General features: G+C 41.4%; 1 protein-coding gene across 1 annotated transcript in view; it reads right to left on the minus strand.

Moving 5' to 3' along the window:
• LOC143292753 (dynein axonemal heavy chain 7-like) overlaps positions 1 to 16,116 on the minus strand; it is a 91,992-nt gene that overhangs the window by 5,636 nt on the left and 70,240 nt on the right. Inside the window, exons 61-69 of the mRNA XM_076603297.1 lie at positions 14,442 to 14,534; positions 13,835 to 14,011; positions 13,260 to 13,421; positions 10,924 to 11,124; positions 10,223 to 10,384; positions 9,223 to 9,408; positions 8,146 to 8,283; positions 724 to 954; positions 31 to 183 (exon numbers count right to left, since the gene is read on the minus strand). Coding sequence (XP_076459412.1) covers positions 31 to 183; positions 724 to 954; positions 8,146 to 8,283; positions 9,223 to 9,408; positions 10,223 to 10,384; positions 10,924 to 11,124; positions 13,260 to 13,421; positions 13,835 to 14,011; positions 14,442 to 14,534 — 1,503 coding nt within the window. The remainder of the gene's footprint in view (positions 1 to 30; positions 184 to 723; positions 955 to 8,145; positions 8,284 to 9,222; positions 9,409 to 10,222; positions 10,385 to 10,923; positions 11,125 to 13,259; positions 13,422 to 13,834; positions 14,012 to 14,441; positions 14,535 to 16,116) is intronic.

Below are 16,116 nucleotides of genomic sequence, written 5' to 3' on the forward strand. Positions count from 1 at the left end.
CACACACACACACACACAAGCAACCCAGACCTGCAGAAACTTAAGCCTGGTGAGGAAGTCATTGACGTAGGACCCGAGTGGTTTGAGGGAGGGGTAGGACACCTTCATCCACATGCCGGGGATCTTGCCCTTCAGGATGCTCAACACAACCTCCTCCAGGTCCGGCGACATCACCACCAGACCCTGACACACACACACACACACACACGCCAACATAGGAACGTGAAATGTACGACATTAAAACAACATTTTTTAAGCTTAACCCATTCGACGCTAGGAAGTTTACAGCCTCAGCAGGATTCCATGTCATATTGATGCAGAAAAATGCAGAGAATATATTGAAATTGACCTTTTTCTCCTCCAAACTGACATGTGTAGACACAGCCAGAAACACTGCACAAGTTAGTTTCCTTTGCTTGTGGTTTATGCATGTCAGAACATGGAAACTGTTTTTATGAAACAAATTTTGACGCCAGAGTTATGCTCAGGCTCAGTGCTCTCAATGACTTAAGAAAATATTGTAACTGACACTGACAAAATCTTATCAACAAGGGTGTAATCATTTCATTCAGAGACATTATAAATATATGAAAATGTTTAACTGTACAATTGTGCACTCAGCAACACATAGACACGCAGGTGAATACACTTTGGAATCCCAGGGTATGTCTACTCAAGAGAAAGCCAAAGAAGGCAGAAAGGAAAAACCAAGTGAAGACATACCTTGATGGCCTTGCGGATGTTCTCCAGCGAGGTGCGCACGGTGGACAGCAGTCGGTTGAAGCGCACCATCTCCTGTACCAGCACCGTGTTCATGCTCTGCTTGTACGACGTCGGGTACTTGCGCAGCGCCGCATCTGTGTCAAAGTTTGGTGGCAGTTTGCTCAGGATATCTGTCGCCACTTCGTCCACAATGTCGTCCGTGGACTTGCCTCCCCCTGATGACGCCTTGGCCTGTCAGACAAGACACCTTGTGTTAAACTTTATTCACCACAAAAATCCCAAAACATTTTCATGGGAACAAAAAGAAATAGAGAAAGACATTTCCTGACTACTGAACACACTCAGTAAAAGAAATGCAGTAATCTGAAGAGGGTGTTGTTGCAGACAATATACCATGTGTCAAACTTAATTCACAACAATGAAATTCCCAAAACATTTTCATCAGAACAAAAAGAAAAAGAGGAAGACACTTCCTGACTCCTCTGAGCACACTCAGTAAAAGAAATGCAGTAATCTGAAGAGGGTGTTGTTGTAATTTCACTCTGTCTCAGTCTTTTCCGCCAACTCAAACTGGAGAGTGAAAATGTGTGAAAGGAAACACCTTCGTTCAGGACATGTTCTCTAAGAACAAACAGATACTTTGAAAAATAATGTTCTCTTCTCAGTTCCTTCCCTCAGGGCATCACTTGCTTTAGTTGCAATCATTAACACTACTGCTCCCTAAAAGAGAAGCTGAAATGAGCACCATTTTGGGTTGCTTACATTTTGTCTGGTCCCTGTTTCAAAATCAGAATTCAGTTTTATTCTGAAACAAACCATTTCCTTTTGCAATTGACTTTTCATACTTCCGTTTCAGCTGGCTATAAAAAGTTTCTGAGACAGAGCTCCTGACAACTAATGAGAATGACTGGAACAGTTTCTGCTGAAGAATGGTTTATTTCCAGTCTTCAAGTTCATGTCTTTTTGCTATTTCAGATCACACACAAGTCACCTGGCTTTTAGTTTCACACAGCTAACAAAATAATTTCAAAAAGCACCACAGTGGTGAAATTAGTATCATCATATCACATCTCTTGTCAGGTTCACAACAATCAAATAGTAAAGTTTGACATACACAAAGTTGGACATAGACAAAGGGGGAAATTTCATAGCTTTCTGGAAATAATTAGACCTTTTAAGGAAGGAATTGCTATACTTACCCCACATACTGGTAACAAAGATCAATCCATCATAAAATAAAACAGCACTTTCAATATCACATGTCAGTCAAAGGCTACCATTAGCTATGTATATGCTATGTATATGCCCATCTTATACCCATCTCTGCTTTCAAATTACTCTGGAATGTCTGTCAATCCATATATGTTCAAAGCTATTTTCATGATCATCAACCTCATGAAGATTTACATAAGTTATATAAGCAGACTAACAAAGTTACACTAATATTTTTGTAACTTAATCAAGATAAACAAAAATAGTGTCATCAATAACACTGTATGAAAACCTTGTCTGAACCTATCTTCCTCTCCAACCTCCCTTGAATAAAATGACGTATCAAACACACTCACACACACAAATGCACAGATGCATGCATACACACACACACACACACACACACACACACACACACACACACACACACACACAGGTAACATACACAAACATTCACATTCGCACACACACAAACACATAAAACACACACACACACACACACACACACACACACACACACACACACACACACACAGTCTCTTTCTCTCTCGTTCTTAACCACACAAACACATACACTCAGAAACAGAAACATACACACACAGTGGCAGTATCAATCTCAAATTAAAACAAAAACAAAAAACAAACAAGTTGTGAATGAAGTATTGCTTAAAAAATGATAAAATGAAAAAGAAACTTTTAAAGTTTCTCACAGGAACAGACAGATGTCCAAGACAGTCATGTAATCTTTTTAAAACATCTGACAGATAATCAATAATACTACACTTAAAATAAAACGATCAGTAATGAATTTACTTCAGAAAATACAAAATAAGTATTACACTCCCAAAAGACCAGATTAGCACTAAAAAGAAATAAATACAGAAAATTGTTAAAATCTATTTAAAATGGCTGTATCACAAATTAATCTGATAATGTTACCCTCAAGAAAGAAAACTGTTATTAAAAAGTATGTGAAACGACTGAGCAATAAAACAGTAAGACAGAATGAGAAATCAAAACACAAGGAGATGTTAAACAGTGATTATACAGTGCTGCCACAAAACAAGAATACACAGACAGACAGACAGGGAGACAGAGAAGCAGACAGACAGAGTGAGGGAGAGAGTGAATGATTTAAACTGAAAATTTGTTTGTCATTCGCAAACACGGTAACACAAGTGACTTTCGCAAGACAAACAGTTTGCAGACCCCAGATAGAAGCGCAGTGTATGCACTCTTGCTATGAAGGGTTTACACTGCAGTACATTTCCAGGCCTTCCAAGCTGTAATATGTACACACAGTATGTGACCATCAGATGATTATTTAAAAAACAAAAAACAAAAATAATAGAAATCTTAGAAATGAAAGAAAGAAAGAAGCAAAAAAGCTTAAAGGTGAGAGCCTTATCAACATACTGTGAAGACTGCAAAAAACAACAACAACAACACAGCAGAAGACTGGGAATGGACGAAGAGATAGGAAGACAGAGGTTTATTTTTTCCTGGCTTCAGTGGTTTAACTGTCTCGTTGAGAATTAAAATACCAACTGAGCCAGATAGGAGAGACATTGCCCAAAGTCACAGAAGAAAATGCGCATGTGCGTGTGAACATCCATGAGTGTCTACGCACACATGTACACACATGTACATGACACTAGCATACAGTTAATGGAAAAGAAACAAAGACATCAAAGACTTTTAAAAGTACCTAACGTTCTGGCTGTGTCTGTGTATTGGTAAGAAGAGATTGCTTTTGAATGAGAGAACCAAAGGAGATTACAGAGAGTAGAAAAAAAAACCCCAAAAAACAGAGACTTATGACATACACATGTGAATATCATCCAAGTGACCACAAACAAGGACCACCACCCCCCCATGCCCCTACCAACACACATTTATCTGTGACCCCTGTTCAGTGAGTAAGTAAAAACTGAGCACAAGGCAACAAACCAACACTCAAACTCAAACCATTACAAAATGACCAACAGTGACGGCGGACACACAGACTTGTCACAGTACAGAAGGAGGGTGAAGACAGTGACAGGCTGAGAGAAGCAGGCTCCAGTGAATGCCGGTCTGTCCATGGACACTCAGTGTCACACCAAGCTCTAGCCAAGACGACCTGCGGCCAGCTCTTTAATCATGACCACTCTGATGACTGTTTGCACTGCCGCCTTCAAACGTTTCCACAGTCAGTGATTTACTCTTTTCCCAACGACACTTCTCTGCACTTGAAAAAGAGAGAATGACTCGAAACATTGTCTTCTCATCAATTTCACCTATTCCTCTTCTTCTTGTTTGTGTTTTAAGGTACCTTTGATATAACACAACCTGTCATTATTTTTTTACTTCATTTTACAAGGTCCAGCAGTCACCTTTTTTTCATTTGTAAACCTTCACTTCCCGTGATAAGGACTATACTGGTGAAACTGAGACCAATGGGCAAAGTTTCATGGAGGCTGCTGGACACGAGAGCAGCACTGTGGGGAAAGTCAGCAGTGGTTGGATGAAGGTTGCTGGACATGAGAGCGTCACTGAGGGAAATGTCAGCTGTGGTTGGATGAAGGTTGCTGAACATGAGAGCAACAACACTGAGGGGAATGTCAGCAGTGGTTGGATGAAGGTTGCTGGACATGAGAGCATCACTGAGGGAAATGTCAGCTGTGGTTGGATGAAGGCTGCTGGACATGAGAGCATCACTGAGGGAAATGTCAGCTGTGGTTGGACGAACATTCCTGAACATGAGAGCAACAACACTGAGGGACACGTCAGCAGTGGATGGATGAAGTTGCTGGGCATGAGAGCAGTAACACTGAGGGACACGTCAGCAGTGGATGCATGAAGGTTGCTGGGCATGAGAGCAGTAACACTGAGGGACAGCAGTGGATGGATGAAGGTTGCTGAGAGAGCAGTAACACTGAGGGGCATGTCAGCAGTGGATGCATGAAGGTTGCTGGGCATGAGAGCAGTAACACTGAGGGAAATATCAGCAGTGGATGGATGAAGGTTGCTGAACATGAGAGCAGTAACACTGAGGGGCACGTCAGCAGTAGATGGATGAAGGTTGCTGGGCATGAGAGCAACATCACTGAGGGAAACATCAGCAGTGGATGGATGAAGGTTGCTGAACATGAGAGCAGTAACACTGAGGGACACGTCAGCAGTGGATGGATGAAGGTTCCTGAACATGAGAGCAGTAACACTGAGGGACACGTCAGCAGTGGATGGATGAAGGTTGCTGGGCATGAGAGCAACATCACTGAGGGAAACATCAGCAGGGGCAAACAGTCAGCAGCTCTTTCTACCAGGACCTGTAGTGTAGGGCATGAACAGTCACTGGAGCCTGCTTCTTCTTCCAGCAGTCAGTAATACCGGTTACCATGAACCCTGGAGGCTACAGTAAAGAGAATAATGAACATTGTAGAACAACACAGCTGGAAAAGAAGAGAAGCAAAGGCATAGAGATTTGCATGGGGAAAGGCATATGGATGATCGTTGGAACAGTCAAGACAAAAGGGGGAAAAAACTGTTAGCAATGACTATATTGAATCCAGTACAACAACACCACATGTTTAGACTAGCACTCTTAAAAGACCCTTGTGATCATTTGGAACAAAAGACTTCCAGACATCTACATATGTGTGTGCAGGCATGCATCGGTGTGTGTGTGTGTGTGTGTGTGTGTGTGTGTGTGTGTGTGATCAGATATATATTTTTACAGGCATCGTTTTCGTGAATGACAGACTAATTAGATTTGAAACATTTTACTGCTTGCTATCTTATTTTCATGTCAATGATAAATGAATTCACTGCAGCAGCTTTGGGTGAATGGGCTATATGCAGCTAATTCTGAGTCACATAAAATTAACTATTATCAGTTACAATTAGGAAATGAGTAAAATTAAGGTAATTTCTATCCTTATATGAAGCGCATAGGGTTTGGTCTCCGACCAAGGATAGGCTCTATATAAGTATCCATATCATCATCATCATCAAATATATACCACACACATACAACAAAAAACAAAAATTACAGCCAGTATCTAAAATATTTTGAAGCATATAAAACAGAAAAAAAAAGTGTTAACTACTACACATAAGCATACAGTTTTCAAACACAGTCAGTGGAGACCCATATTCCCATGCATTATAACACAACTGATAAATATGGATGAAAGCAGAAAGCACAGGAGGAGAGCTATGTCAGAGTTCTTTTCCATTCCAGAGAAAGAGAACGGAGCAGAACATACACCCAGCTACGGACAGTGGGTACAGGGCAGCTGTCTTACCCGTTTCTGTGACCACCATGATGATGACGGTGATTGATTAGGTTGCATGCAGCGTAAATGGTAAGGCCAAATTCCACACAAACGGAAAGAAACCATAATTAACAAGGTGTGAAAATCATGAAAATTAACACATACACAGTAGACTACAAGGAATCACACAATGTATCAACAGCATGCATCTCTTCATCCTGATCATCTGTCATCATCTGTCAAAGGAAGTTTCCTGACCTGTTCCTTGGTCTTTTTAGCTTCATTTCTCTGTGTGTGATGTGATGTGGGCCATGAAGCTAATGTCTGTACTTTGGTCCACTTTGAAGCAACGTCACCAAAACTGGTTTTTATATTGACAATCTTTAGAAAATGCTTTTTTGTCCATTATTAGATGTGTTAAGTTTTGTTTTTTTGTCCATCAATCTGTGGTGGAGTTAGCATTGCCAATTGATGAAAGTCCTCAACATGATTCACATGAAAAAAACCCACATCAGCAGATGTGTGAATGATGCAAAAATGTGGTTTACTACACACTGGGTTAAATTTTGTTCCGCGTAATCAATTATTCCTTCATGATTTACTGTGATAATGCTTCTTGTGATGTAGATGCTGACGCTTACTCTGAGTTTTGAAAATGAAAAACAAGCATTGTGAAGAAACAAATCATATTTGGACAGTCATGCATGTTCATTAGTATTTTTCATCACTTCACTTCTATAGGAAAATCAAACAAGACAGTAACTTTAAATGCAGCAATCCACTATTGGACCCAGTCATACAACTGAACAGCATGTTCATACTGAACACAGGTGTCCAATACATATTCACTGATCCAAGTTTAAGGTAACACTGAGTGGAAATCATTGCCAATGCAAAGGTCAAATGTTTCAGTACTCAACTGTGAAAACTTAGCAAGAAAGGTCACATGGTCATGCTGTTTGCAATATGATTGGCTATCTTGCACCAAAAAACAGAAAAGGTTTTATCTCCACAAGACATTCTATCCACCCTATAGGGTGACTTGACTTTGGTCATTTGTCCTGACATTATGTAAAGGGGTTGTCATATGACTGGTGGGTTGATAGTGGATTGTTGGCTACACATACATTTCAATTATCTAATCACAGCATGGAAATGAATAATAATGATTATGAACACTTATTCTGCGCTTTTTCTCAAACACAGCTCACAGCGCTTTACCTGAACAAAACTCATTACAACTGTGAATGACAAATTTATTATAAAAAAAAAATCGATTCATATGCTCATGCATATAAACATCATGACACCACTCATTCACATCACTTGCATACACACACACACACACACACACACACACACTGTTGTGCAGCACCATACTTCACATCTGGGTGCAATCTCCAAGCATTAGTGCACTCAGCCTCTATCTACCTCACACTTACACACATGCAGTGACATGCAGCTCAACTCTTGACTATGGCGTGCACCTGACTGAATCTCATCATTATGCATCTCACACAACCTCTAGATCAAAACTCTACATATTCGCACTGTGCAAAAGAACAATGCAGCAGATACACTTCTTTAAAAGCATTTGTATATCGTTTTACTCATCAGTGAGCCATTTACAATTCAGGGAATGATTCATCATGTCTTTGACTCTCCATAAGGAATGATGTCTGATGGAACAGAGAAGGCTGTTGATTCCTACAGGGGTGGAAATGACTGATCTTTGTAACCCTGAAAACTGTGCGGCTTAGGTCCACAGACCACTTTACTGAAATGAATGTCTTACACCAAAACATTTTACAAGGCTAACCTGCCAGATAAGGAAGTCCATAAAATACAGAAATCCTCCCACCCCATGTCCTTAAAAACTGAAAACCAGTTGTGAGAGAGAAGGAAAAAGCCAGTGGTGTGGTCGGACAGACAAGGAGCATCAAGGGCTGACCTGCGTGAGGAGGATGTTGTCGAACAGCTGCTGGGTCTCCTTCTGGTCCTTGGTGATGTCGGCGTTGTCGTGCATGCCAAAGATGTTGGGGGAGGGGTTGATAGGCAGACCTCGGGTGTACTCCACATAGGACTCCAGCTGAAACATGCCACAGTTTCTGTTTCAAGGTGTGGACTGAGTTACACCACATCTGCTTTTAAAAAAGAAATAATAAAAATAAAGAGCAGATGCCTGAATGACAGAAGAAACGAAAGATGACTACCCACAGGCAGCTCTCAGTTGGCTCTATCCAGGCAGGCAGCCTGTTGTGCAAATGACTCCATGTTTGTGAAGTGCTTAGAGCTTTGATCCCTGTCCGAGGATAGGCTTTATATACGAATCCATCATCATCAAAAACCCAGCGTGCTAGAAAGTTACAGTCAGTTAAAAAAAAAAACTCTTTCATCTATTCACAAATGCAACAGAATTTTAAAACAAAACAACTAAATGAATAAAATAAAGAAACAAAAGAAACATAAGAAATAAAGAAAAAGAAACACAAACTTCAAGAAACAAATTAAAATGAAATATAAACATAAAAGCCTAACAAACAAGCAAAATTGCCCTTGTCCGCTTTCAAACACTACAGTGTTTTTAAATGAAATCTCCCTTACTCAACAGGACTAAACAGATTAATACAGTAATATGAAAAGGGGGAGGGGGGGGGGGGGTAAACGTCAAGCACCTGTACACATCTGGCTATAGCAATAACTATGCCATTTCAGGCATCCTTCTCCCACCTGACTGTTTGATATCTAGCTTCCATGCTTCACAACGTCACTCAAAATGCATGTTCACAAGAACACACACCTATGCTGAATGTCAAGACGAAGAGGCACACTGAACACAATATGCCTGTCTAAACATTTCCTGTTTTAAATCATCAAGAGTCACAAAATGAACAAGCCAAAGAAGCGTTAACAGAACAAAATAGTGAACAATGGGATCAAATCAGTATGGTATGAAATCAGTAAGCCATGCAAATGAAAAAAACACCACCACCACCAAAGCTAAGGATTATGTGTCACACTCCCTCACATCTCCTTCCGGGGGAGCGTAGAACAGCTTGCTGTCATCAAAGTAGTATGTGTCCTTCTCAACGATGTCCGTGCAGTAGAACTTGGACAGGATGGTCCTCAGTGTGCGACGGTCCCAGTCGTCCGTCACACGGCCACCGTAGTTACATTCACCTGTCAGGTAACGCAGGGCGTCAAACTGCACCTCCTGTCACAAGGACACACAAGACAAGTTCATTTCAGGAACAGTATTTTAATGATTCAGAAATATAAGGCACATCCTCCAAATTAAAAAATCTGATTTAACGATTCATAAGATGCAGCATATTAATGACAAGGTGCATATCAAATGGGTTGCACTGCACTGTGGCAACACCCTTTCTGTGGGGCAAATTCCACACAGAAAAATCTGTTATGACAAAAAGGTATACAATACAATACAAACCAATAAATCAAAATTACAAACAAGAAGTTCAGCATTGATGGGTTGATTGCTGTCATTACCAATGCCATTTTGAAGTGATAAATGCATGACATCATCAATGGAACGCCTCAATTACTTTCTTGTCCTATGCGTCAATCTCCACTTTCTTGAATCCGTCCTGTCCATGCTTCCCTAAGTGAGCTGTTTTGCGTTGTTTTATTCTGATAAATGGGAAAGTTTCATTTGTTTTCATCACCATGAACATCAGATTTCTGAGTTGGAGATCAACCTTGATTCCATTCTAATTCACAAAAGCATTTTGACAGATTTCAATCCTACATTTCTTGCTATAAATTGCATGGGTCAAAGTTAAGTTAAAAAGTATTTAAGTCTGTAAAAAAAAAAAAATCATATAACAATAAAATGTTACATATTTCATGTAACAAATATAAAATATAAAACACAATTCAAATCATGCTCACAAAATCCATTACAATGGCCATACCAACTGGGCAGTTGAGAGATTGTGAGTCTACAAAGCAATATACAAAATATTCAGTAAATTCACACACAGACACCACCCGGTCACACCACCCACCTCATATTCATTGAGGAACATCTGCAGCTGCTGCACACTGATACGCAGGTCGGTCTCGTTGAACTCGTAGGGGATGTTCCAGCCCAAGGGACCAAACTTTCGCCTCTCCTGCACCAGGGCGTGGAAGAAGCACAGACCGTACAGCATCTTGTGGAAGTTGACCTGCCACACATAACAATCAGTATGCAAGTCAAGGTTGTGTTAACGCCTTCTGTCGTCATCACTCTTTACCTGAAAAGCCCATATTCATTAACGAATAAGTTCATACATACATAGTGACATTGCATCAAGCAGCACACATTTCAGAGAGGACTAAACGAATGATTTCAGACATAAAAATTCACCTTCTGCTTGATGATCTATGCTGTTTGTGCTTCAGCTTCTACCATATTATCATCACGTTTACATGCATATATTGCAATATTTTGTTATTGTTCAAAGCTTTCGCCTGTACAAGTCCACAGCTCTTCTGAAGGAGAAATGTACCCCAGAAATAACAAATTTATTTCATTATTCACCAGATATAACCATTTCAAAATTGTCTGCTCCACAAATCTGACTGATTAAACACACTTCCCAACCACAACAGTTTTCAAACTAGCTGTGCCATTTTCATGGATGTAAAAGCTGAGCATGGAAATGGTAAACAGACAGTCTTTTGTTTTGCTTTTGCTTTATCAGCTGTTTCAAGAGCCACTCACAGGCTTCGTGCAGGAGCCAAAGAACTCTGGGTCGTTGATGGGGTCGTTGTAGTATGATCGGATAATGTTGAAGCGAAGGCCTTTGGGGGGCTCGTTGGTCATCTTGACGCCGTTCTGCAGGATGGAGACGGGGAAGGTGGTGGAGGGGTAGCTGGTCAGCCACAGGCGGAAGTCAGGGTGGGTCTGCTCGGGGTTGAACTCCTGGGGGAGGGAAGAAAGGAAGGAGATTGGCGATTTGCCGGCAAAACATAAACCTTGATAAAACCTGTTCAGATTGTTAGGAAGGTAAACACAGATTGACTGACAAACAATAAAGAGTGGTTACTCTCTCCATGTACACAGAGCACAACTCCAATTACTCTCTCCAAGTACACGGAGCACAACTCCAATTACTGTCTCCATGTACAAGGAGCACAACTCCAATTACTCTCCCCATGCACTTGGAGCACAACTCCAATTACTCTCTCCATGCACATGGAGCACAACTCCAATTACTCTCTCCATGCACATGGAGCACAACTCCAATTACTCTCTCCATGTACACGGAGCACAACTCCAATTACTCTCTCCATGTACATGGAACACAACTCCAATTACTCTCTCCATGTACAAGGAGCACAACTCCAATTACTCTCTCCAAGTACACGGAGCACAACTCCAATTACTCTCTCCATGTACATGGAGCACAACTCCAATTACTCTCTCCATGTACAAGGAGCACAACTCCAATTACTCTCTCCAAGTACACGGAGCACAACTCCAATTACTCTCTCCATGTACACGGAGCACAACTCCAATTACTCTCTCCGTGTACAAGGAGCACAACTCCAAGTCAATGCTGCTTATGCTACCAATGCAGCTAGCACACAGGTGAATAAAAGGTACACTGGAACAAACCCTGACACTTGAAAAAACTGACAGAGACAAGCACCGGGCTTGTCCCTAAACCAATCATTTGACATGTGCGAACAGCAGCAATTGACTGGGTTACGAATTATGCTGACAATGTACATTTCAAGCTTCTTCAGACGATGTGACCTTTTGAGCTTATTCTAACGATGTGACCTTTTAAGCTTGTACTGACATGACCTTTTAAGCTAACACGTGCATGTGTTGGCTTTTTCTTCTGGAACCATTTGCCTGAGTAAATGTGTGGAGTGGTGGCCTAGTAGTCATGTGCCCACCTATGAAGGAAGTGTACTCTGGTTCAATTCCCATACACAGACGGTCTGGGTACTAGTCTTTACCACTGAGACAATAAATGGAGATCCTGTATGCAGCTTGCACACATAAAAGAACCCAAGGCAACAAAAGGGTTCTCCCCAGGCAAAATTCTGGAGAAATAATCCCCTTTGATAGTGTAATAAAACAAATACAACTGCACACAGAAAAAAGAAAAGGAAACATAGGAGTGGCACTGCACTGTGGCGATGCACCCTAACCCTCTGGAGAGAGCATCGTGAATTGTAGTCAGAATAAATCTGTTGCAACAAAAAGAAATACAATACAACACAACACAACTCAATATAATACAATGCAGTACAATACAATGCAATGCAACAGAATACAACAAAACACAACACAATACACACACAACACAACACAACACAACATAGTGCAATGCAATGCAATGCAATACAATGCAATGCAGTTCAACACAACACCATGAAACAAACACAACACAAACCAACAACACAACAGAACACAATGCAACACAAACAAATACAAACCAACAACGCAACACAGCACAACACAACACAACACAAACCAACAATGCAACACAACACAAACCAACAACGCAACATACCACAACACAACACAAATCAACGACACAACAACACAAACCAACAACACAACACAACACAAACCAACAATGCAATGTACCACAACTAAACACAAACAACGACACAACACAACAGAAACAATGACACAACACAACAGAAACCAACAACAAAACGCTACGCAACACTACATAAAAATAACGCAACACAATACAAGCCAACAACACAACACTACGCAACACAAACCAACAACGTAACACAACACAAACCAACACAACACAATCCAACAATGCAATGCATCAAAACAACACAAACCAACAACACAACACAACCCAAACCAACAATACAAAATAACACAACAAATTCAACAACACAACGCAACACAACACAACACAACGCAAACCAATGATACAACACAACACAACACAAACTAACTACGCAACGCAGCAACTCAATCCAACATTGCAATTCAACACAAACCAATGACGCAACACGACAAACCATGGATGCTCGACCCACACCCACACCCACCCCCATCCCGGCCCCCCAACTGACCTCACAGATCTTCTCCAGGGTGGGCATCCAGGAGGCAGCCAGGTGACAGTTCTGCAGCATCACCCAGGTGCCCTCCTTCACCCCTTTCTCAATCATCTTCAGGGCAATGGGGCCCTGGCCCTGGCCCAGCGACAGCGAGTCAAACTTGGCGCCTCCAAAACCCTGCAACACAGTGACCCGTTCTGCAGTGTGTGTGTGTGTGTGTGTGTGTGTGTGTGTGTGTGTGTGTGTGTGTGTGTGTGTGATTGATTTGAAAAGGAATCAATGAAACAAAGCAGTACAAAAGTACTCTGATTGAAAATCTTTTGCTTTTCTTGTCCGAATAAGATGATTAAGCTTTTTTTTTTTTTTTTAGATTTTTTATAGACAAAAAAATGTCCAATACTCAGAACTGGTTCTTCTCTCACTCACTTTCATGAAGACACATACGCGTGCACACACACACACACACACACACATATTTAAACAAAGCATTATTATCATCATCAGCATCACTTGTTCGGGTTTTAAACTGGGTGAAAGAAAATAGGTTTTGAAGAATGAGACCGTGCACACACAAGACACACCCCACTGACCTGATCGTCAGCAAACTTGAGGAGGGCTGCCATGGGGTCACCACCAGGGGACAGCACAAACAGAAGAGGTGCGCAGCAGTTGCTGTCTCCAAACGCTTTGGGCAAGTCGAATGGCGGCGGCTCGATGAACTTCTTGCCAATCTTCTCTGTCACAAACTCCTGGATGGCCGGAACCACCTGAGAAAAGCAGACAGACAATCAAAGTCAGGAAATTTCTAGAACTGCGTATTTGATAATGTATGGTCGATCGAGGCGCAGAAGAAAACATGCTTCAGTTTGTCTTATGGCGTCAAATTAACCCAACCATACTGCTTCACAACATCCTAAATTGAATGACAATTATTCCATTTTGTTTCTCACCCTCTCTGACCACACTGAGGTCAGGCAAAATACCAAAATCATACCACACAAAGTCCATTGTAATCTTCAAAACTCTGCCAAATCTTTGTTGATGTTTTTTTGGGGGTGTTGGGGAGGAGGCATGGGGCGGGGGTAGGCTCTAGGGGGAGGGGGGCAGGGGATCTAGGAGGTGGAGGGACTGGGAGGAGAGGGGGATCAATTAACAAAAAATCATTCTTTACACTCTACATTCCAACAACAGACTCACTTTGTCCGGCCGCAAGCATCGGAGGGCGAGAAGACGCTGGAAGGACTGCAAGCGCGTCTGCCATTCTCCAGGGAATTCGTCATGATGAGGCTCCTGATCACACACACAGGACAATGTCACTGAGTTCATCACACACAGGACAATTTCACTGAGTTCATCACACACAGGATAATGTCTTAGAGTTCACCACACGCAGGACAATGTCTTAGAGTTCACCAACACACACAGGACAATGTCGTACAGTTCACCACACACAGGACAATGTCTTACAGTTCACCACACGCAGGACAATGTCTTAGAGTTCACCACACACACAGGACAATGTCTTAGAGTTCACCAACACACACAGGACAATGGCTTAGAGTTCAACACACACAGGACAATGTCTTGGAGTTCACCAACACACACAGGACAATGTCTTAGAGTTCACCAACACACACAGGACAATGTCTCAGAGTTCACCAACACACACAGGACAATGTCTTAGAGTTCACCACACACACAGGACAATGTCTTAGAGTTCACCACACACACAGGACAATGTCTTAGAGTTCACCACACACAGGACAATGTCTCAGAGTTCACCAACACACACAGGACAATGTCTTACAGTTCACCACACACACAGGACAATGTCTTATAGTTTGCCACACACACAGGACAATGTTTCAGAGCTCACCAACACACACAGGACAATGTCTTAAAGTTCACCAACACACAGGACAATGTTTCAGAGTTCACCAATACACACAGGACAATGTCTTAAAGTTCACCAACACACAGGACAATGTCTTAGAGTTCACCACACACAGGACAATGTCTTATAGTTTGCCACACACACAGGACAATGTTTCAGAGCTCACCAACACACACAGGACAATGTCTTAAAGTTCACCAACACACAGGACAATGTTTCAGAGTTCACCAATACACACAGGACAATGTCTTAAAGTTCACCAACACACAGGACAATGTCTTAAAGTTCACCAACACACAGGACAATGTCTTAGAGTTCACCAAACACACAGGACAATGTCTTAGAGTTCACCAAACACACAGGACAATGTCTTAGAGTTCACCAACACACAGGACAATGTCTTAGAGTTCACCAAACACACAGGAAATTGTCTTAAGCATTCACCAACACAAAGGACAATGTCTTAGAGTTCATAAACATAAGACATTGTCTTAGGGTTCACCAACACACACTGGACAATGTGTTAGAGTTCATCACACACACAGGACAATGTCTCAGAGTTCACCAATGCACACAGGACAATGCCTTAGAGTTCACCTAAACACACAGGACAATGTCTTAGAGTTCACCAACACACATAGGATAATGCCTTAGAGTTCACCACACACACAATGAACAATGTCTTAGAGTTCATCAACACATAAGACAATGTCTTAGAGTTCCCCAACACTCCAACTAAAAAGGTTACAGTCCTCTGAACTGATGATTCATTCCCCCATCAAATCCCAGAATCTGCAGTTAGCTTCCCCATTCACTCATCCCAGAAGTCTTGGCAAGTTTTCTCTTATATTTGATAAATGATATACAGTTTATTTCAGAATGTTATATTTTGTTGTTGTTACATAGTTTTAAGTTTTGTTTGATTTTTGTGTGTGTTGAGTGTATGAGTGTTTTATCTACTATGTCTCTCCCTTTATT

Source organism: Babylonia areolata, chromosome 18 (genome assembly GCF_041734735.1).
Source record: "Babylonia areolata isolate BAREFJ2019XMU chromosome 18, ASM4173473v1, whole genome shotgun sequence".
Classification (NCBI taxonomy): Eukaryota; Metazoa; Mollusca; class Gastropoda; order Neogastropoda; family Buccinidae; genus Babylonia; species Babylonia areolata.